This window comes from Amblyraja radiata, chromosome 1 (genome assembly GCF_010909765.2).
Source record: "Amblyraja radiata isolate CabotCenter1 chromosome 1, sAmbRad1.1.pri, whole genome shotgun sequence".
Taxonomy (NCBI): Eukaryota; Metazoa; Chordata; class Chondrichthyes; order Rajiformes; family Rajidae; genus Amblyraja; species Amblyraja radiata.
The window spans coordinates 7,771,550-7,796,052 of NC_045956.1; the positions used below are offsets into that span (position 1 = coordinate 7,771,550).

General features: G+C 41.6%; 1 protein-coding gene across 3 annotated transcripts in view; it reads right to left on the minus strand.

Moving 5' to 3' along the window:
- Positions 1–22,958, minus strand: part of kiaa1109 (KIAA1109 ortholog) — a 311,921-nt gene extending 288,963 nt beyond the window's left edge. For 2 of the 3 annotated variants that reach the window (XM_033016927.1, XM_033016881.1), the window contains exons 1-3: positions 22,866–22,958; positions 19,755–19,834; positions 619–739 (exon numbers count right to left, since the gene is read on the minus strand). In XM_033016927.1, coding sequence (XP_032872818.1) covers positions 619–721 — 103 coding nt within the window. In that variant the 5' untranslated portion in view covers positions 722–739; positions 19,755–19,834; positions 22,866–22,958. The other variant, XM_033016832.1, reaches the window with a different exon arrangement.
- Between the last annotated feature and the right edge of the window lie 1,545 nt (positions 22,959–24,503).

Consider the following 24,503-nt stretch of genomic DNA (forward strand, 5'->3'; position numbering starts at 1 on the left):
ATAAGGGGTAAGCCATTTAGAATGGAGACGACAAAATAGTTCTTCACACAGAGAGTTGTGAGTCTGTGGAATTCTCCGCCTCAGAGGGCGGTGGAGGCCGCTTCTCTGGATACTTTCAAGAGAGAGCTAGATAGTGGAGATTGTGGAGTCAGTGGAGTCAGGGGATATGGGGAGAAGGCAGGAACGGGGTACTGATTAGGGATGATCAGCCATGATCACATTGAATGGCGGTGCTGGCTCGAAGGGCCAAATGGCCTACTCCTGCACCTATTATCTATTGTCACTCCTGCTCATGATTTATATGTTCATGTGCAACATGGATGCCAGGTGGCATGCAGAATAATGAAATGTTCAACCAAGTTTAACAGCTCTTCTAGACTACACATTCAAATCCTTGAACCAAACAAGTCTGGATTAACCTGGAGCTTGAAAAAAAGTTAGAGTGGGAATCCAATATCTTGCTGCCACATGCCCTCAATAAAAAACAAATCACCGATTAGCAGAAACTATATAATTAGCAATTCCAGTTTTATCCCCCATTGAAACTATCATTCCAACGGAGTGAATAAAACTGGAGTATTAAAAACATTACCATTAAAAACTATTGTTAACACTCACCAACAATCAGCCACACAACATTAGAATTATGTTCTGTGAGAAAACCGTCCAAATCTGTAAATGATGGTACGAAGCTCTCATTTTTTCTTGAATTAGCCTCCATTTTGGCAATAGGTCAGAGCTGTCAGAAGGAAGAAACAAAATAACATGAGCCATGAATAACTCATGGGGCTGGATCAAAACACACGAGTCGAGCACCCTCTGCATATTTGCTGAGTGAGCAAACCAGAAAACATTATTCCTCAAAATACATGCACTTCATTGCGAGAAATAATGTTATTACTAAGATTCAAACAGACAAGAAATTATCCAATTAAAAGTGCTGTAAGACGACCATCAGACATAGGGGCAGAATTAGGCCATTTGGCCCACCGAGTCAGCTCTGCCAGTCTATCATGGCTAATCTATTTTGCCCTTTCATCCCCATTCTCCTGCCTTTACCCCTTAACATTTGATGCCTTTACTCATCAAGAACCCATCAATCTCTGCTTCTAAAATACCCAATGTCTTGGTCTCTGCAGACGTCTGTGGCAATGAATTCCACAGATTCACCACCCTCTGGCTAAAGAAATTCCTCGTCGACATTCTAAGGTTTGTCCTTTTATTCTGAGGCTGGGTCCTCTTGTCCTAGATGCTCCCACTACTGAAAACATCCTCCCCACATCACCCAATGGCAATCTAGCATTCCAATATAGTAAAGATTAAATTAAAAAATCTTCAAAACATAATCTCTCAAGCATTATACTGTGTTGGCATTTTGACACTGCTATTTAAGTTCCACACCAATGCGTAAAAATTAAGTCATTCAAAATGTGTGGTAGGTGGCAGGTTGTAATGTATAGAACCTTGCTTTGAAGAAGGAAAATGCGCACAGCTATGTTTAATGCTAAAAATAAATAAGGGAATTGAACTCCAAGGAAAATAAACCACAAAAAAATATATACTGAGCAGTTCGTGATATGAATATTCAGTAAACTCAGTCTCAGTCCACTGCTTTGCTGACTGCATACAAATTTCTAACTGAAGGTTCAAACTTCTGGCAATGATCTAGACACCCATGTCTCAAATTGAGCTGCTGGGATGTTGTATCTGTCATGGTACCAATTGCAGTTGGTAGAGAGAATTAATATCCCAGTAAACATTTGCTCACTTTATATTAAAACATTAATAAAGGACTGCGGAACAAGCCCGCCATAAGGATTTACGCCACGAGCAAATAAATCTTTCTAAAAATGTGCTTGTCTCTTCAAAAATAACAAGAATGGATTAAGAATCACAATTCATGAATCAAGATGTAAAAACAAAGAACTGGTTCATTCCAAAGATAGACACAAAGTGCTGGAGTAACTCAGTGGGTCAGGCAGCATCTCCAGAGAAAAAGCATGGGTGGCATTTTGGGATGGGTGATGTTTCGGGTTGGGACCCTTCTTCAGACCATTCAGTCCATTTTGATTCTTTACAGAACAATCTAATCGGTTCCATTCCCCAGCAAATTATTTTCCCTCAAGCCTTTTGAAAGTACCCATTGACACAATTTCTACAGTAGTTCCAGATCACAGTTGCATTGTGTAAAACATTTTCTTCTATCCCCACCACAGATCATTTGTCTTTGGCCATTGAAAAATCCACAAATGTGAACAGCTTCTATTTACCCTATCTAAACCAATCAAGATCTCATATGCCTCTAACAAATCTCCTATTATGTTTTTTTTGGCCTCCGGAACAATCCCAGTTTGTTAAGTATAATCTTATGTCTGCGGACTGAATGGAGTATCCTGTTAGATGTTACTTGTTCGCTGTCCAACTCCATTCTCTCCGTCCTCAATATTGAATTCAACATTTCAAGTAAACCAGCCAATTTTACTGTCCACAGATATTGTATATTTCAGTTTCAATTTCCTTTTCTACTATCTCAAAGTGGTGATAAAGTACTGGTCATTTTAGCAACTTTGGCCTTCACCCCTTCATGGACATTCCTAATATTCTCTTCACTTTTCCCTTCCTTCAATTTAAAATATATTTATTTTCTCACTTATCAAGTTCTGATGAAGAATCATTGAGATGAAATGCAGGGCTATGGAGTCGGGTCGGAGTCGTCGAGTCATAGTGGGGGCAATTTTGGTGCTGCTGAGTCGGCAAAAAAGTCCCGATCCGACTCAGCCCTCAGCATCAATTTCAGAAACTATGAAAATCGGAAAAAATCCCACTTTTTAAACATACTGCACACTCTATTTCCACCCGAGAGAATGAGAAATCACATCGGTGCCGTCATCTGACGGCAGAACGACGAGAAACAAAACGTAAACAAACGCCATCGCCAGCTGATTTCCCTCCACCTGCTACTGAGTGAACATGTCTGGATAATTTCTGAATTCAAAAGGTAAATGTAGTCATTCATTTATGGGGAAATACATTATAAATGAATACAGATTACAAATTTTCATGATTTACTGCAAAATAAATGTCAGTGATGATTAATTCTTTCTCAACAGCAATAAACATTAGTCTTGGCAAAGCATCAAAGAATTTGGTAATTTGAAGGAAAAAAAAGGTTTGGGCTCATTTAGGTAAAGGTATAGTAAACACCGGCTAACCTAAACTAACAGGGGGCTGCGTTCCCTTGACCCTCCCTCTTTAACCTAACCTAAATTATTACCAATGAATGGAAACTACTTAAGTGAGTTAGTAAAGGTAAGTAATGTCAGTTAATCCGCCGGTATTTACTGTACTTTAACCTCATATTTTGTGATATATAAAACATGTTAATAATTCCATTTCAGGCACTATTCATTCACTAATGTCATTAATTATTTTATTTTTTAGGGGGAAAAAAAATGAGTTAATTCAAAATGTCCTAAGTTAGCAAGTTTGAAATCTAAAGCCCCTTTCTCAATGGCAAAGAAAACTCCAACCAGATCTGTTGTTTTTGAATATTTTACAATAACTACATGAGAAACATTTTGTGTGTCAGTGTATGATAGAAGATGATTGTGTCTGGCTCTAATAAAAATGCTCTAACACGAGCTTCAAATTTGAAAAGACATTTGCAGCGTTTCCACCCTAAAGTTTTATAAGTTGTAAATGAGAAAGATACAAGAACCAATAAAAAATTTACAACTACATTAAAGTCAGCGTAAAATCAAACGTTCTAACGAATTATCGGCCATCGATAGCTCAAATCTGTAAGGCAATGTACCGTTTAGATCACATTGGTGAAAATGTTTGGTTTCGCAAATAATGTAACGTTCTTTTTCTGGGACACCGAACCTTTCAGTGTCCACCACAACGTACGTTTGTGTGTATGATTTGTAACGCGCGTTGTGATGTCCACGCAGATGAATGCAGTATTCTACTACATGATCAGGTGAAGTGGAAACGGTGTTTGCAATATTATTGTTCCATGTGGTATTCATAAACATAGAAAGGAAAAATAAATACGTGCACTTACTGTGCCAACCACTGGTGAACACCACACGACAACCCTTACACAAAATGTATTTGTGTGTTCCGATGCCATTTTCGGAAACTTGCCATCAATATGCTATCTTTTCTTATATTTTTTGTTGATACAGGTACTATGTCAGGCATGAACCCAATAACGTGCTTGTCAATTTTTTTTGAAGGAATTTGAATTTCGACCCCCTTTGTCAAATATTTGTGTGCAGTATTGTAAAAAGACAAAATAGCTAAAGCAAAAGAGGCTCTCTGTGATGTTGCAGTATGGATAAAAGGACTATTGCCTGAAAAGTCAGAACCACAAAATGAAGATGGATCCTCTCCAAATGATGAAGTCAGATTTTGCAAAATATTTAGATAAAATTGAACAGTCGAGAGCAAAGCGTTTCCCGCTTGAACGTACAGGCAGCCTTTTGATGTTAAACTAATGGAATAAGTGAGTTCGGTATCTCGATAAATGCAAGGAATCATGGGATTTGTCAAAGGTCATTTGGGGTTTAAAAAAAGCGAACGCAGCGCTGTATAAACTGTGTATAAATTGTTAACTATTCTACCAAGGAATTAATTCTGTCAACTCAATAGCTTCCTTTCTTGATCTGCTGTTCACACACTACTAACACAGTCCCATTTTTAATTCAGTTCATCAATCTGCAATTATGAGATATTCAAAAAGTTAAGGAATTTATTATTTTCATTCAATCCTTAATGTGTTTGATACGGGAATAAGGACATTTCACTTGTTTGAAACATTTTCTTATCTTTATTCATAATTTTTGTGTAAAAATATATTTAAACTGAGGCAGGCAGCAACTATGTGTGATTGGGCTGATGCTTTACCTACAGGGGGTGCGAATGTACCGAAGCAAAGATTCATCTCCAAGGAAACCCGAGTACTGGGTTGGCCCTGTGAAGGAGCCGCCAATCCGATATAAGACATTTAACTGCAAAATGTCTGCCCTTTAGTATTGGATAGATTGAGTGGAGGGTCTGTGCTGTTCTAAATTAGCGGTGCGTTTTCCCCAGCCATCTCGCCCAGTGCACGTTGACCAGCACAGTTCGCCAGCCCTTGTTAGCAGAGGCTCTTTATGTAGGTGTTAACCGAAGCCCAAAGGTTTTGTGGAGGTTCTGTGTTGGGATTGGGCACGCAGTGAGCGAGCGAGAGGGCTGTCGGATCAGATCAGCCCAGGTTGCCGAGTGGCCGAAGGGCGGATTTTAATAGGTCGTTATTAAACTGTTCCGTCTGTACGGCATTGCCAGCTCTCTCTCTCTCCCAGATCCCCCACCCCAACTGTCGACAAAGTCTGACTGAGAAAATGCTCCCACTCATATTACGGGTTGGCTCCACGTTTGCCTACTCGCTGGGACAGGCGGCACCTCCTTCAAAGAGAGCGAGAACAGGTCTCGTCAGCTGGGGAGCTGCGACGCACTCCTGAGTGAAGCCTCTAAAGTTTAACCTGGCTGTTGGAATCCAATCTGATGTTTCCAACCTACCCCCCTACACAGCACAATCTCATCAATAACACACACACACGCTCGCACACGTACACGTAGTTCTTATGAAATGCCATCTTGTGTAACGTCATTATAGCAGATTTAGAATTATTATACCTAGGGGTCGGGGTCAGAGTGGGGGTCGGGGTCAGAGTGGGAGTCGGATACACAAGAAATCAAGGAGTTGGAGTCGGGTGTTTTGGGTATCGACTCCACAGCTCTGCTGAAATGTCTATTCTGTTTGTTTCTTTATCAATGCTGCCAGACTTGGAGTTCTTCTGGCTTTATCCGCTTAAAAGAAAGTCCCATCAAGCTTTGTTTAGAATTATCACTTCTTTAATGCTTAAACTTCCATCCTAGAGCAAGTTCCATGTTGAAGAGTACCTCAACTTTCCTCATACAATTTGGTGGGTGGCTGAAGGCAGATGCTGATAATTGTTAAGAATGAGTAAGGGGTATACAATTACATTTGCGAGGATGTTGCCAGGACTAGAGGGTGTGAGTTATAGGGAGAGGTTGAGTAGGCTGGGTCTATTCCATGGGGCGCAGGAGGATGAGGGGAGATCTTATAGAGGTATACAAAATCATGAGAGGAATAGATCGAGCAGATGCACAGTCTTTTGCCCAGAGTAGGGGAATCGAGGACCAGAGGACATAGGTTCAAGGTGAAGGGGAAAAAATTTAATAGGAATCTGAGGAGTAACTTTTTCACACAATGGGTGGTGTTGTATGGAACAAGCTGCCAGAGGAGGTATTTGTGGCTGGGACTATCCCATCGTTTAAGAAACAGTTAGACAGGTACATGGATAGGACAGGTTTGGAGGGATATGGACCAAGCGCAGGGAAGTGGAACGAGGGTAGCTGGGACATTGTTGGCCGGTGTGGGAGAGTTGGGCCGAAGTGCCTGTTTCCACACTATAATCACTCTATGACTATTACAACAGAATATATTCACATACTAGGAAGCAGAAACTTGAAGGATACATCATGCAGTTTTGCCTTATCTACAACAATGTGAAAAGCTGAGTGTAGTACTATAAGCAATGGCTAAAGCACAAGCCCTATGTTTCTTGCTTCATCAGTTTTCCAAGCACAAATTCCTAACACTCTCTTTGACAATTTACAAAATGAAAGATACCTTCTACCATCTGAGATATTTAAACCGGATGGCAAGTTTTGAATCACGTGGCCATGTTTTCACCATTTCCGTGTTCCCAACAGTACCCAATTCTACGTTTGCCTCAGCTTATCAGCTGTTAAAACGCTCATTCACATTTCGTGAGGCCTCTCGCTCTACATCCTATTAACTGAGGTCATACAATGATAATCTTATCAGTTATGATTCATCAATCATCACTGCTCACTAATTTACAATAGGTTCAAGTTAAATGATGCCATTTAAAATGTTCAGCTTTCAAAGCCTAATATCTCATTCTTTCCTCATTTCTAAATTTTCTGCAACATCCAACCTACCAAAATACCCATTGAGTTTAACCATTTCCAACTTTGATTGCTTCCTCATTAACAGACATACCTTCAGCAATTAAGGTCATAAACTCGAGCATTCCTTGCCAATTCTACACATTTCACTATCTCTACACTACCTCTTATGTGGAGTTGTTTCAATCTAACCTATCGAATTTTTTAATTTTGTAGTTTAAGGTGTTGCTGGTACTATCCTGCTGGGTTCGGGACTGGGAAAATCGATGATTGCATCAGCAATGAATGAAAGGTGGAATATTTCCAGTTTTGGATAGTGTGCAAATTGGAAGGAAGTTTGCAAGTGGTGTTAAACCTATACACTTGTTGCACTTGTCCTTCCAGTTGGTAGAAGTCATTGGTTTGAGAAGTGCTGTCAAATAAGCTTTGGCAAGTTGTTGCCAGGCATTACATAGATGGTACGCACAATAACCGTGATCAACCAGTGTTGGAGAAAACAAACATTTAATTTGAGAAACAGGATGCCAATGAATGGTGTACTTTTCTTGTCCCCAGATGATGTCAAACTTGTGTCAAAATGTTGTGGAACTGCACTCAAGCAACCAAGAATTTTCTGCCACATTCCTGACGTGCATTATAGACGAAGGAAAGGCTTTGAGAAGTCTTAAGCTTATGTGAAAGGAATGAGGTGATTAAAGTACACCAGAAATAAATGAGGTAAAATAAAAGTAAACAGCTGTAGCAAACAATTCTACAATAAATATATAGCATACTTTGTTATCAAATTGTTCAAAGAATCCATGTTAATTTTTGGCAAGTTAGGCCCATTCCCCAATTTGTTCCACATAAAATTGCATTTTCTTAACCTAATAAAGTAATAATTGTCTAATTCTTCTTTAAAACCTACTTTGAACTTGCTTCTCAACCTTGGAATTATTCCAGTGGACAATTTCTGCGCACTCGTATCTTCATATCATTCATTCCATAGAGTCCAAGATTGGACCCAGTTTTCATTTGGAGTCAAAACAGTTTTTTTGAAGGAATGTTCAACAGAACATTTTTGCTATTTTTGAACTATATGGGACACCAACACTAAAGTCCAAGAACCAATTATCCTTTTAAACTCTTTCCCATCACCATCATAATGTTCTACACAAAACCCGGAATACTCCGCTGCTGTGTCTCCTTCACAGTCTGGCCTTCTAAACTGCACTTTTTCTCTTTTTACTTCCTGGTAAGGCATATAATAATAATAATAATAATAATAATATCTTTTATTGTCATTGCACGTCAGTGCAACGAGGTTTAGTTTGCAGCTCCACTGATGTACAAGAAAGGTAAATAAATACAATACATAAATAAGCAAGCTGAATTGATTGACGTGACCATCTGAGGGAGACTGTCCAAAGGAGGTGGGTGGGTGGGGACTCATTAGGGCCGGTTCAGAGCCGCTATAGTTCTTGGGATAAAACTGTTCCCGAGTCTGGAGGTTCGGGCGTAGAAGGCCTTGTAACGTATGCCGGAGGGAAGTAGTTGAAACAGACCGTGGCAGGGGTGTGATGAGTCCTTATGGATGCTGAGGGCCTTCCTGAGGCACCGCGTGTGGTAGATGCCCTCCAAGGCTGGTAGCTCTGTCCCGATGATCCGCTGCACTCTGTTGACGACGCGCTGAAGAGCTCTCCTCTCCGCCTCCGTGCAGCTGAGATACCACACAGAGATGCCATACGTTGCCATATCACTCCACACCCATGCCTTAAACATCGACGGTTTGCAATCTTTATCATTGACAGATGAGAAGCCGAGTATATTTTTTATTGATGACACACACTTCATGGGAAAATTAGATAATCCAATAATATAGAAGGTGCAATGAAGTCGTCGTCGTGGCTTTCCCTGGAGGTCGAGGATATGGTCTACGTTCCATTGTTTTTATGGATTCTCAGGTGGCTTATGAGACCAATCCAAGTTGAACGATTAAATCAAGTATTCACCGCTTCCGTGCCGGTTCTTGACTCGGAGCTTCCAGCCATCACGTGGCCTGCGCCTGTCACCCTTCCCCGATCACCGAAAGTCTTGAGAAGTTTTGTGCTGCTCACAGAACGAAGACGCCTGTGCGTGTGTTTGTTTAATGTGTATTAGATGTTGCACTCCAAGAAGCACACGGTCCTTCACAAATCAATCAACTAATTTCAATGGCAAGGGAACCAAGACGATTGGAGCCGATAGATCTGTTGCAACCTTCATCCGTCTTCACAGCCGTTGAGTTCAAGATAATTACGTCCGCCTGGTCCGCCGTTGAGGTCTTGTAGGTTGGATCATTCTTAGTTGGACCCTCATCCTCGACCTTACCGCCATGGGTGGCTCTACCAGAAGCTTGTGCTTCCAGCGGCATCACTGTCTGAATCATGGGGTCATGCAAGCCTCTTCATCACAACAAGATAAACAAACCGAGTAGGTACAGACAAGTGAATAAGCAAGAAAGTAGTAGATGAAATAAAACATGAATTAGATTCTGTCAGACTTCAGCCAAATAAATGTAATTTACTCCACCTGAGAGCAAGATATACCCTAAAGCGAATGTAAAGGAACCCGACATCGTCCTCGTCTTTCTACCCACCAGCCTCCATATCCAACACATCATTCTTCAACATTTCCGTCACCTCCAATGTGATCACACCACCAGTCACATCCTTTTAGTTGGATTAAACTAAATCTAATGTAGGTTTTTACACTAACATTTTAAAAGGAGGATAACCGGGGAGTAGGTAAGACCACTACTCAACAATAAAGGAAGAAATATATGATTGGGGTCAGGGGAAGTGGGCGAGGTACGAAACAAGTACGTTGCATCTGTTTTCATCAAGGAGGACATGGTGGACAGTGAGATCAGGAGAATATTAAAATACAAGTACAGTTCGAGATGAAGGAGAGGTGGTGTTGGGGTTCCTGAACAGCATCAATGTGGATAAAACCTCAGGGCATTATAGGATCTATTATTGAGAGAGGCAATAGAGGAAATTGCAGGAGTCTTGACAAAGACCTTTGCATATTCTCTAGCCACAGGCAAGGTCCCAGAGGACTGGATGTACCTTTTGTTGTTTGTTTGTTTAAATATGGAAATAGAGACAATTGTGAGCCTCACATCAGTCATAGGGAAGCTATTAGAGAGGAATATTCAGGATAGGGGTTACTCCCATTTGGAAGAGAATGGATTCATTAGGGACAGTCAAGTTTTTTAAGGAGATGACAAAGGTTATTTACAAGGGTAGGGCAGTGGACATTGTCAAATGCCTCACTAAAATCCGTGTAGACAAAGTCCCAAGTGGAAGGCTGAACAAGAAGATTAAGATGTATAGGATTCACGGTAACTTGCTTGGTTGGTTTCAGAACTGACCCACTGATAGAAAACAAAGTTGCGGTGGAAGAACAATATTCAGGCTGGTGGTCTGTGACAAATGGAGTTCCACATGTCCATGCTGGGACCTCTGCCGTTTGTGATATGTATATATTAGAAAATGACTTGTATATAAATGTAAGGTAGACAAAAATGTTGGAGAAACTCAGCGGGTGAGGCAGTATCTATGGAGCGAAGGAATAGGCAGCGTTTCGGGTCGGAGACCCTTCTTCACACTGATGTCGGGATGGGGAGCAGGAAAAAGAAAGGAAGAGGCGGAGACAGTAGGCTTGTGGGAGAGCTGGGAAGGGGAAGGAGGGAGAAAGCAAGGACTACCTGAAATTGGAGGTCAATGTTCATACCGCTGGGGTGTAAACTATCCAAGCGAAATATGAGGTGCTGTTCCTCCAATTTGCGCTGGGCCTCACTGTGACAATAGATCAGATTCGGAATAGGAGGGGGAGTTGAAGTGCTGAGTCACCGGGACATCAGGTTGGTTAATGCAAACTGAGCGGAGATGTTGGGCGAAGCGATCGCCAAGCCTGCGCTTGGTCTTGCCGATGTAGAGCAGTTGACACCTAGAACAGCGTATGCAATAGATGAGGTTGGAGGAGGTACAGGTGAACCTCTGCCTCACCTGGAAAAACTGCTTGGGTCCTTGGATGGAGTCAAGGGGGAGGCAAAGCGGCAAGTGTAGCATTTCCTGTGGTTGCAAGGGAAAGTACCAGGGAAGGGGGTGGTTTGGGTGGGAAGGGACAAATTGACCAGGGAGTTATGGAGGAAACGGTCTCTGCGGAAAGCAGAAAGGGGAGGAGATGGGAAGATGTGGCCAGTGGTGGGATCCCATTGGAGGTGGCAAAAATGTTGCAGGATTATATGTTGTATGCGTTGGCTGATAGGGTGGAAGGCGAGGACAAGGGGGACTCCGTCCTTGTTACGAGTAGGGGGATGGGGAGTAAAAGCGGATATAGAGGAGACCCTGGTGAGTGCCTCATCTATAAAAGAATGTAGATGAGTTAGTTAGTAAATTAGTAAATGTAGATGGGTTAGTTAGTAAATTAGTAGATGACATCAAAATTGCAGTGTGCGAGAAAGGCTATATATGTATACAGCAGAAATGTAGATCTGTTATGAAAATGGTCAACAAAACAGCAGATTGAGTTTAACCACTTTCGGTCTAATGCAAGGACAAAATATACAATTAATGGTATGACCTTTAACAGCATTGATGTACTGAGGGATCTTGGGGTCCAAGTCTGTATCTCCCTGAAACTGGTAACACAAGTTGATGAGAGTGGTAAAAGAGACATTTTGCTATGTTTACCTTCATTGGTTGGGGCATTGAGTACAAGAGTTGGAATGTCATAAGGCAGCTTTATTGGACTTTGGTTTGGGTGCATTTGGAGCTTTACCCCAATCCAGCAAGGATGCGGAGGCTTTGGAAAGGGTCCAGAGGAGGTCTACCAGAATAATGCCTGGATTACAGGGCATTAGCTACAAGAAGAGGTTGGATAGACTTGGATTGTTTTGGAATGCAGGAGGACCTAATAAAAGTATATACAATTATGAGAGACATAGATAGGGTAAACAGTCAGAACTTTACTCCCAGGATGGAAACATCAAATTCTATGTGGAATAGCTATAAGGTGTGATGGGCGAAGTTTAAGGGAGATGTGCGGGGTGTTTTTTAATTTATTTAATTTTTTATATAAACGCAGAGGGTGGTGATTTCCCAGAATGCTCTGCCAAGGGTGGTGGTGAAGAGAGATAAAATGGAGGCATTCGAGAATTTTGGACAGGCACATGGAGTTGCAGGGAATGGAAGGATATGGATTATATGCAGGCAGATAGATTGTGGTCTTGGCACCATGTTCAGCACAAATATTGTGGGCCGAAGGGCCTGTTCCTGTGCTGTACTATATTGTTCTATGTTCTATTAAACACATTGTCCAACAGTTATTTGCAATATCAAAATAAATACCATATTCTTGTACTCTGTGCCTTGGCGAATAAAGAAAACTGTCCTGTAGACCTTTTTATCCAACTCATCCACCATCTAGATATACCTTTAGGAATCCGTTAGCATTCACACCAAGATTCGTCTATTCACTTGTATTTCTCAATATTAGTCTATGTATTACATGTTCCCTTGCTTTGTTGCATATCCCCAATGATTTACACCAAATTTCTATGGATTAAATTCAAATTGCCCCAACTTCATCTCTCATAACTATTTGTCTCTTGAATATTCTCTTTCCCACATAGCTGAGACACTCATGGTGACATGGTCTTGGCTCCAGATGTACTCGGCTGGGCATTATATCCTCCAAAATAAGCTCTTTCTTAATAAACTTTTTCCTTACAATTAATGTGATTAATAAAAATAATAGGGTCTTGACCCGAAACATCACCCATTCATTTTCTCCAGAGATGCTGTCTGACTCGCTGAGTTACACCAGCTTTGTGTCAATCTTGTGATTAATGGTCATGTGGTTTAACACCACAGGGCTCGAAATTAACGGTTGCCCGGGTGCCATTGACCACTCAAAGCGCCGCCGGGCAACCTAAACACCGAGTCATTTTGCCCGGCTTGGCAACCAGATACTGGTTTGTACCGAAGATAGACACAAAAAACTGGAGTAACTCCGCGGGTCAGGCAGCATCTCTGGAGAAAAGGAACGCGACGTTTTGTGTCGGCGGTGACGGCTGTATTGTGTGGGAAAGATACTAGATGCGGGGTGTAGATGGGTCGGAGCGAATGACGGCCCCGAACAGCGGCTCCATCTCCTCCTCCTCCCGCACCCCACCCACCCTGATAAGGGCCGCTGCCTGCAAACCCGCTAGCGGCACTTTAAAAAAAAAACCCTCCTGCACGCCGAGGCCGGGAGGAGGGAGGGAGGAGGAGGCCTCAGCGTGCGGGAAGGTTTGCTTTGAAAGCGGTTTTCGCCGTTAGTGGGATTGCTGTCGCGGCCGCTGCTGCTGCTGTGCGGGACCAGTCATTCGCTCCGACACTTCTGAAGCAGCTGCACCGTAGATCCTATAGCTGTAGGATCTTTGAGCTGCACCGCTCGGCCCCGCACCTTGCTGTTGGCTGGCGGAGGAGGGAGGCGTTGGCAAGGAAATCCCAACGGCCAAGGCAGCGGGCGATGTTGTCTGAGGAGCGCTGACCTTCCTTTCTCCCCACCTCGCCCCCCGCCCCCCCCCTCTCGCTCTCTCTCTCTCGTACACCCCCTCCACCCCACCTTTATCCTGGGACCCCTCCTCTACATCCGGCACTGATCCCCATTCCCGCCTCTATTCCATCCTCACTGACATCCCCTGTGCTCCCCTTCCCATCTCCCCCCCCCCCCAATCTATTCATCCTGCGCTGATCACCCTATCCACCTCGCATTAATTATCTTGCCGCCATACCCCCCCCCCCCGCCCCCCCATCCATCACTGGTTCCCCAATTCACCCTGTACTTACCCCTTTCCCATCCATCCTGCACTTCTCCTCCATCCATCCTGTACTGATCCCCCATCCATCCTGTACTAATCCACACATTCATCCCATACTGACCCACCCTCCATTTACCCTGCACCTTCCCCATTCATCCTGTAGTGATTTCCATTCATCCTGCACAGACCCTCCGATCCACCCTGTACTGACCCCCCCCCCCCCCCCCCAATTCATCCTGCGCTGATCCCCCCATCCATTCTGTATTGATCCGCCCATTCAAGAAGAACGGGGGGAACAGTCTGAAGAAGGGTCTCGACCCGAAACGTTGCCCATTTCCTTCGCTCCATAGATGCTGCCTCACCCGCTGAGTTTCTCCAGCACTTTTGTCTACCCCCATCCATCCCGTACTGAACCCCCCCCATTCAACACCACTGGCATCCCCCGTGCTCTCCCCTCACAATTTTACCTACTCCAACCAACACGTACTAATTCACCTGCCTCAATCCATCCATTCTGCACAGACTGCCTTCTAACCACACCCCCCACCCCCGCCATCTATCCACCCCGCATTGATTCCCACACACCCCCTTCCCTGACCCTATTGTCCTGGAGCGAATATTGACTATGTTTGATAACGGAATGCAATCAAATGTGTTTTAATTCCCAATGTTATTATTTGTTTTAATCCATAAAGATGGATTAATTAAATTGTGAACACGTGAAACATTAAAACCGCAGTGTTCGATTGTCACTGCTACCATTGACACGTTATTACAGAATTCATTTTAACAATAAATCAATGCTCTTACTATGGAGTATCAGAACTGTAGTTATTTAATGAGCAACATTCACAACTATACGTACGCATATATGTTACCATGGTCCAGGATTTATTGACACAGGTTGATCATACGCTGAATAATCCAAACACATTTTTGTTTGGAAGTGGAAAGAACTAATTGAAATTGCATTAACTGCAATGTGTAAAAAGAGTTGAGATACGGTCTTATAATTTTGCTGCATGTCATTGTGGGATATATCATGTCTTGATTGGTGAATGTTTAGTTTGTGACTTTATTTGAAGCAGAAATAATATGTGAATGCTTCATTGAGTATAATTCCGACTGGTAACTACGCGCTTTATCCGAGCACATTATCGCGCGCGTCATGCAAGCTAGCTTAAATGACCACCTAAACTGTCATTTGGCAACCTAAAAAGCTGCCAAGGTTGCCCGGTTGGCAACAGGGAAAAAAAGTTAAGCGAGAGCCCTGCACCAGAGCAATGGACTAATTTGAGGAACAGTGTATCGTTAAAATAGAGGTACATGCAGCCCAGAATAATAAAATGGAATGGCCCAAGACTCGTTTTTGACTGAATCTATCCAACACCACGAGCTGTATAGCACCTTGCCTGTGATTAATTTCACTTACAGAACAGAGGAAGAAAGAAAATAACTGGAAAGGGCGAATCTTAGTCAATAAAAAGATAAATAAAATAGGCACCATCTTCATTGCTATTTAAGAAGGACACAACCATTTGATAACGGAAATTAGTTTTATTAGGCAATGGTTTATGTAAAGCTGCAACAGAAAGTTGGAGCATGAAAATATTTCAAAATACTTCCTAATTTCAAACTTGTTTTGAAAAGCAATCAACGGCAGATACTAGAAACCTGGAATAAAAACTAAAAATGCTGGAATTAATCAACAGGCATCCATGGTGAAAGAAACAGAATTAATGTTTCATGTCAATGGTTTTCATTAAAACTAAATAATCCTAAAACATAAACTCCATTTTTTCCTCTCCATTGATGCTGCCAGAACTGCTAAGTATTTGCAGCATTTTCTATGTAAACATTGTTGATCAGCTTTATAATTTTGAATTCAAAATAATCTCAGAAACAGAAATAACAAAGCAGCACTCTCTTCAAAGTATCTATCCAGTTAAAAATTAAAATCTCCTTTTTATAACAATCTGCATTTAAGCCCATATTATATTTCATATGTGAAGTAAAGCACAAGTTTGTTTAACACCCAAATTAATGTCCAATGAATTAAGTATCCACAAGCAGGAGATTCACAAGCTACGCACCAGAGTCAAAGCTTGGAGGGTTTGAGTTCCCTTAACTTTTTCCAGTACTTCCCCTTTTGTACTATTAATTAATCGATTTTACTTCTGTTTTTGGTTGTCCTTTCTTTTCTACTGCTTCATTTACAAAAAAAAAAGTCATACATCCAGAATTGAATGTATTTATTCTTTGCAGTATTTCAAAGTAAGGTTATATTCACTGAGAATTCTGAAACTTAAAGTTGCTGTTGTTTATCTACCAGCACATCTTACAGTGCCCTCCATAAAGTTTGGGACAAACACCCATCATGTATTTATTTGCCCCTGTACACCATAATTTGAGATTTGTAATAGAAAAAAATCACATGGTTAAAGTGTACATTGTCAGATTGTATTAAAGGCCATTTTTATACATTTTGGTTTCACCATGTAGAAATTACAGCTGTGTTTATACATAGTCCTCCCATTTCAGGGCACCATAATGTTTGGGACACATGGCTTCACATGTGTTTGTAATTGCTCAGGTGTGTTTACTTGCCTCCTTAATGCAGGTATAAGAGAGCTCTCAGCACCTAGCCTTTCCTCCAGTCTTTCAATTATCTTTGGAAACTTATTGCTGTTTATCAACATTGGAACCAAAAGTTGTGCCAATCAAAGTCAAAGAAGCCATTATGAGACTGAGAAATAAGAATAAAACTGTAAGAGACATCAGCCAAACCTTAGCCTTACCAAAATCAACTATTTGGAACATGGAGGAGACCCAGGACAGAGAGGTCGGATTGGGAATGGGAAGGGGAGTTGAAGTGCTGAGCTGCTGAGCCACCCAACCTCATCTACTGCATCCGCTGCTCTAGATGTCAGCTGATCTACATCGGTGAGACTAAGCGGAGGTTGGATGATCGCTTCGTCCGCAAGAACCTACCTGACCTCCCGGTGGCTCAGCACTTCAACTCCCCCTCCCATTCCTAATCCGACCTCTTTGTCCTGGGTCTCCTCCATTGCCAGAGTGAGCAACACCGGAAATTGGAGGAACAGCACCTCATATTTCGCTTGGGGAGTCTGCATCCTGTGGGCATGAACATCGAATTCTCCCAATTTTGTTAGCCCTTGCTGTCTCCTCCCCTTCCTCAGCCCTCAGGCTGTCTCCTCCCATCCCCCAGCCCTCGGGCTCCTCCTCCTCCTTTTTCCTTCCTTCTCCCCGCCACCCCCTATCAGTCTGAAGAAGGGTTTCGGCCAGAAACGTTACCTATTTCCTTTGCTCCATAGATGCTGCTGCACCCGCTGAGTTTCTCCAGCATTTTTGTGTACCTTCGATTTTCCAGCATCTGCAGTTCCTTCTTGAATACTTTCATTTACATGTCATTGTTGTGTCCCAAGCATTATGGTGCCATGAAATGGGGGGGACTATGTATAAACACTGTTGTAATTTCTCAATGGTGAAACCAAAATTTATAAAAATGGCCTTTATTAAAATCTGACAATGTGCACTTTAACCGCTTGTGATTTTTTCCATTCCAAATCTCAAATTGTGGAGTACAGCGGCAAATAAATCAATGATGGGTCTTTGTCCCAAACATTATGGAGGGCACTGTATGTTATAGTTTTACTGACCTTGATAGTTACAGAATTTGTATTCATCCCATGACTCTTGTTAGCAACCAATCTATCTCTGTCTTAGCAGTGCACAAAATGTCGCCTGTCAATTCCCTCTCAAATGCTGACCCAAAAGATTTCTGCCACGTTCCTGGCTTGTGCATTATAGACAAAGGGAAGGCTTTGAGAAGTCATAAGCTTGTGTGAAAGGAATGAGGTGATTAACATATACCAAAAATAAATGAGGTAAAATAAACAATTATACAAAATAAACAATTCTACAATAACAGTAATGATATAGCACATTTTGTTATCTAATCATTCAAAGAACCCATGTTAATTTTTGGCAAGTTAGGCCCATTCCCCAGCTAGTTCCACATAAACTTGTAATACCTTGGGCAGTTACAAAATTTGCATTCAGCCCATGACTCTAGTTAGCAACCAATTTGTCTCTGTCTGAAGCAGTGCCCAAAATGTCACCTGTTAATTCCTTCTCAAATGCTGACCCACTGAGTTGCTCCAGCACTTGTGTTTGTTCAATATTCCAGCATCTACAGTTTCTTGTGTCTCTAAAAATTATATTACATTGTGATATTTCCCTCAGTCTTCTCTATCCATCTGGAGGATTCCAGCTGTTTTAAGAAGACAACTTTCATCATGGTGCCAAAGAATTCAAGAGTTTGTCATATGTTCCGAAACAAAACAATGAAATTCTTACTTGCAGCAGCACAACAGGTAAATACTGTACTAAATAGATAACATAATAAACTAAAAAGTCAATGAATTAAAAAACCCTCCAACTTAACACAATAAAAAACCCAATATAGACTAACCAGTGACTGATATCCACCATCATGAAGTGCTTTGAGAGTCTGGTCTTGGCACACATTAACTCCAGACTCTCAGACAGGACCACGGCAAATCTCATCTCCTTGGCCCAACACATTGCTGGAACATCTGGATAACAAGGGCACCCACATCACCCTCTATTTCTTGACTGTAGCCCTATCTTCAACATCATGATCCTAAACAAATAACTCCAAACTGCCAGACCTGAGAATCAGCACTCACCACCCCTACGCCACCCCTCTATCACTATTAAAGGTGGGCAGATGTCATCATCATCGAGGGCCAGAGAAAACAATCATGGGAAAGAGTACGGAAAAGAGATAGATTGCAAAACCATATCGAAACTGCAGCCAAAAAAGCACACAAATGTCTCTACTTCCTCAACAAACTAATGATGCTCGGCATGTCACCAATGACTCTCACCAACTTCTACACATGCACCAGAGAAAGCTTCCATTGGGATCTATGACAACTTGATTTAGCAACAGCTCTGCCCAAGTCAGCAAAGTCCCTGAGAGTTCATTTGTAGCCCCGTTCCTCTCAATTACTGCTTAAAAACAAATTATTTATTCATCAATTGTGTGAATACAGTGGGCAGTAAACATTTTTCCCCCACGTTTAAATAAAGATTTCACAGTTCTCTAAATAATTTCACGTTACCTAACCTGTATGGCCAGACTTGATAAGAGGTTTCACATTTTTCCTGACAGACATGAATAAACCAGATGCTTTATTTTTAAAGACATTCTTATAGCTTTATGGGCATGATCACAAATTATAGCATTGAATTATAAATTCCAAATGTGTTACAACAAACTTACATGAATGTCTGCACACCATTGTCCAGGTCACTGGATTACAATTTCAAGCAATTAACCGCTATGCTACCATTCTCAGCACAACTAACCATTTGACAATATCCTCCAGACATCTATTAGTTCAAATTTATTTGTCACATGCACCATAAGGTGCAGTGAAATGAATCCTACCATAACTAGAGAGCAATCCTAAACTACTACAAGACCCTCAGACTATCTTTGATCGTACTTTACTGGCTTTATTTGCACTAAACATTATTCCCTTTATCATGTATTTGTACACTGTGAATTGCTTAATTGTAATCATGTATTGTCTTTCAGCTGGATGGTTAGCACACAACAATAGCTTTTCTTTGTACCTTGGTACACGTGACAATAAACTAAACTCAACTAAAAAAAACTCATTATCTGCCGCACCATTTACTACATTAGATTCACAAAGCTGAAGCTCAAAAATTAAACTGTAGAAGATTTCAATCATACCATATACATAATGAATACATGACTACACTTAAATACTACTAAATTAGAATGTTTTAAAGCAAACAAGTTGCAAATAGCAAAATAAATTTAAATCAAATCACTCACCATGCATTAAGCTGATTTCTTCCTGGAAGAATAGCTGCAAGGATGGCAAAAACTCCTGACAATCATTTTTCACTTAGAACCTAAACATAATAAATTTAAAAGTCAACCCACAATGCCTAGAATTGAGGAAAATACATCTTCATTATGTTTCTGAATGAATGACAATGCAGTTAAATAAATATTTTAGATTTCTTAATAACTATATATTCCAGATGATTAATCTACGGCTCTTTGAGAAGTTAAAGTACGTTGGAGAAGTTTAGAACATTGCCACAAACAGTAGCAAGTTTTGTAGTAATAAAGTTTTAGGAAGCACAATGATAAAGAGAGAAGCAATTTTATGGCAGTAAGTTAGAAAAGAGTGTAAAAGATACTGAAAGAGCTTCAAAAATTAAACAAAACAAAACTGTTGCATATTAGGAGTAGTTACTGTTAATAAATAAAGAAATGACTGAGACATTAAACAACTAATTAATATCCAATAGAAATTACTTGGACTGAAACTAGGCAAAACTACCTGATAGCCAGTAAGTCAGGATTCTGAAAGAAGTGTACAGAGATAGTGCGTGCATTAGCAATGGACTTCTATAGTGCTTGCATTCTGGAAATATCCTGGCACTTTAGAAGATGGAAAATAAGACACCACAATACGAGAGAGGCATGGAGACAGATTTGCTAATCTCTATGTATCAACAGAATACAGGGATACATTATCATAGGCATGGTTGCAGTGCACCCAGGAAACAGTTGGACCAAGTTAAAATGATTTCACTATCCCACAACTACAAACTGCAATTTCCCTGTTACAAGCCTGAAGAAAGCTCCAATATGACAAGGTTTCTATAAAATAGTTCCAAGTTATTTAACTTGAATTAGCAATCATAAAACAACCAATGATAAAGTGATGTGTGAAAATTCTAAAAATATGCAATGCAACAGAACTGCAAAAGAACTTTGCTTTACTTCACTAAATTGTACTGTGATTAAATATTTCTGCATCAGCTTACTCTGAAAGGCCTGAAGAAATTAGAAATCAAACACCTGATTGCAGAGCAGCAATCTGGAAACCTTTGACTGAATTCTACAAGTCAATGAATGCCAGGGAAAATAATCACCTTGCAAGAAGAATGAACCTATCCTTGTTGACTAACTCGCATCATCTCAAGAAATAGCATGTTTTGCCAGGGAAATAAAACTTATAAACTGTCTTCAAGATACAAATAATTATGCAAAACACAGCTGCTACTGATATGCAAGCATTTGAGCACATGTTGATGACCATTTTAATTTTGCTTGTAAGGTAGTTGCACTGCTTGGCATTTGAATGCAATTTGTAGTGATGCAAGTGAAGCAGTTGAAGTAGATGGGAATATTTCATGTTTACACAAAAGGAATAACATGTGCATACCTAAACTGATCACTATGTGTAACCATACTATTAGATCCTCATTTGTAATCAATTTCTGATTTTAAGGAAAACAAAATGTTATTCCAAAGTCATTGTGTCTGAATATTGAAATATGTTAGACTGACGGTATCCAAATCAATACCTCCCATTCAAAAAGGCTAACTCTGCTACAGTACCTTTCCAACTGAAATACTTTAATTGTTTTGGAGATTTCAGCTTCCATGCTTTAGAATAGTAATTGCCTACAGCAAACATAGCAGGATCCAGTGCAGAACATCATAATCAATGACAACAGTGGGCTGCATTTCAAGTTTTTCATTCTCTGTCATCTCAAACCTTGTTATTATAGCAGATCAAATGTATTAAAAAAAGTTATTTTAGCATTGGTGGTAGAATTCAGCTATATGGAGCCTTTCACATGTCATATGCAGCTGCAAGGCCATTCCTTTTAAGTCCACCTTTGGGCTTCTGACTAAACTGCAAAAGTGCTGTGTGGTTCTCAGAAATAAACTACTTCATGGTTCAAATGGCAAGTGGAGAATGACAAGTCAGGTTCAGTTCCATTAGGCTGTCAGGTATGGCCAATTCTAGCCTACTGCTTTTTTTTAATTTCTTTTTTTAAACACAGAGCAGACTGTTTACCTATGTGTCAAATATAGAAGTGGACAACACACTGGACATTTTAATTTTGCGTCCAAAATCTTTATTTGACACAGATTAGCCAATAAGCAAAAGAAAAATTACCACCCGCACAAAACTGTTTGCTAAGTGAAAACTTCACTGTTTATTCTGAGACATTTGGAGGTAGTTTCATTTATGCAAGCAGAGTAGGTATGACGCTTAAATAACTGTGACATTAGGTGGTAAACAGATAATTGCAAAATCATCTGGGCAAGGTGTTCTGAATGTCCAGTTCGACCCACATAATAAGACTGCATCAATTGTGATTCCCATTTAGAGCAGATAGGGAAAAGAACAATTTTTAATTCAATTTCATTTAGTATTTTTTACAAATAGCTATATGTTTTACAACAAATTTGTACGCTAGTTGTTTCAATGGTTGTAAACAATGGTAAACAAATACTTAAACTTAAACCATTATTAGCTTGTTATTGTTTGGTAGCAGTCTGAACAGAAAGTAGACATGCAGAACTAAAAATCAGTATGTAGTAGTGCAAATGTAAAGTACTGTAGAAGTTGGATATCAAGTGGGAATAGAAAAATCAAACAAGGGAAATACACTGCAAGCAGGCAGCTGCTGTGGAGAAACAATCCCATTCTCGATCTAAAGATAATCACCCTGAAACATTAGCTTAGTTTATAAAATACATTTTACACTATGGTTCCCAGAATGTATTTAGATTATTAGTTTTGTTCTCAATACAAACAAAATTTGCCCCCCGGCTCTTGCTACGAAGCAATAACAGACTGCAGGCTTCCAGTGACAATGCATACTCAGACATGCATAGATAGTGGGCAAGAATTACCCTTAATGTTTACTCCAGAACTTCAACTCCCCACACATTGTACCACCCTAGGCCCATTTGATGCCAAATGTAAAAGGGATGTACGCTGTCAAAACGGATTTACCCATTCCGCCATTTGCCTGAAACGTTATTTTCTCCCTGCAAGGCGGAACAGAGGTGAGTACGGCGTTACCCCCTGTCCCTGCTCCTGCTGTCCCAGCGCCAGCGCCGCTCTACCTGCAGCATCACCCGCTCGCTCTACTCGCCCCCTTGGCCGTTGGTTGACGGGGCCCCCGCGCGCCGCCTCTCCCCTACACGACCAACGCTTCCTGCAACTCGCCGGCCGCGCGCTCTCGCGAGAAGCTCTGCCAACAGCGTTCGGCGCCGTGCTCGTCGTCCTCGTGGTCGTGTTGTGCTCGTCGAGTAAGTCCCTCCTCTCAGATTGGTCCCTTTCGTTAACAAATCTTCTTTAGCGTGTCAGTCCCACGAAATAAAGTGTTCCTGTAGTTAAATCAAACCAACAGCAGAAAAGGGATCTCAGAAAATCATGCAAGGAATAGATGGGGTAGATGCCCACTGTACCTTGCCCACCGTACCTTGCCCACCATACCTTGCCCACCGTACCTTGCCCACCGTACCTTGCCCACCGCACCTTGCCCACCGCACCTTGCCCACCGTACCTTGCCCACCGTACCTTGCCCATAGCACCTTGCCCACCGTACCTTGCCCATAGCACCTTGCCCACCGTACCTTGCCCACCGTACCTTGCCCATAGCACCTTGCCCACCGTACCTTGCCCATAGCACCTTGCCCACCGTACCTTGCCCACCGTACCTTGCCCATAGCACCTTGCCCACCGTACCTTGCCCACCGTACCTTGCCCATAGCACCTTGCCCACCGTACCTTGCCCACCGTACCTTGCCCACCGTACCTTGCCCACCGTACCTTGCCCATAGCACCTTGCCCACCGTACCTTGCCCACCGTACCTTGCCCACAGCACCTTGCCCACCGTACCTTGCCCACCGTACCTTGCCCACCGTACCTTGCCCATAGCACCTTGCCCACCGTACCTTTCCCACCGTACCTTGCCCACAGCACCTTGCCCATAATACCTTGCCCACCGTACCTTGCCCATAATACCTTGCCCACCATACCTTGCCCACCGTACCTTGCCCATCGTACCTTGCCCATTGTACCTTGCCCACCGTACCTTGCCCATCGTACCTTGCCCACCGTACCTTGCCCATCGTACCTTGCCCATAGAACCTTACCCATAGTACCTTGCCCATCGTACCTTGCCCATAGTAGGTGAATCGAGGACCAGTGGACATAGGTTTAAGGTGAAGGGATAAAGATTTAATAGGAATCTGAGGGTAACTTTTTCACACTGGGATTATCCCTATCTATAAGAAACAGTTAGACAGGTAAATGGATAGGACAGGTTTGGAGGGATATGGACTAAACGTGGGCAGATGAGACTAGTGTGGCTGGTGCACTTTGGCCGGTGTGGACAAGTTGCCTGTTTCCAGGCTGTGTGACTATGACTAACTTCAGCAGGCGTGCGGAAGAGTAGTAGAATTCACGTTTGAGGTGGATGTAAGTGGAAGGTGAACCACTTAAAACACAAACTCTTTCCCCTCCAATATAGTGTAGGTAGTGTGTATCTGCTTATTTTAAATTGAGATTTCAGTTAATTTGTTTTGACTGAGAATGTTGATATGTAATAACTTGAATTACCCAAACTTTACATTGGATTTACCTTATTTTCTGTTGTGTGGGGAGCATTCTATTTGCTCTCCAACCCTATTCACAGTCAAGTCCCAACAGTTTTGAAATATCATCGTCTTTAGAAAAAGCATTTCAATTCTACTGG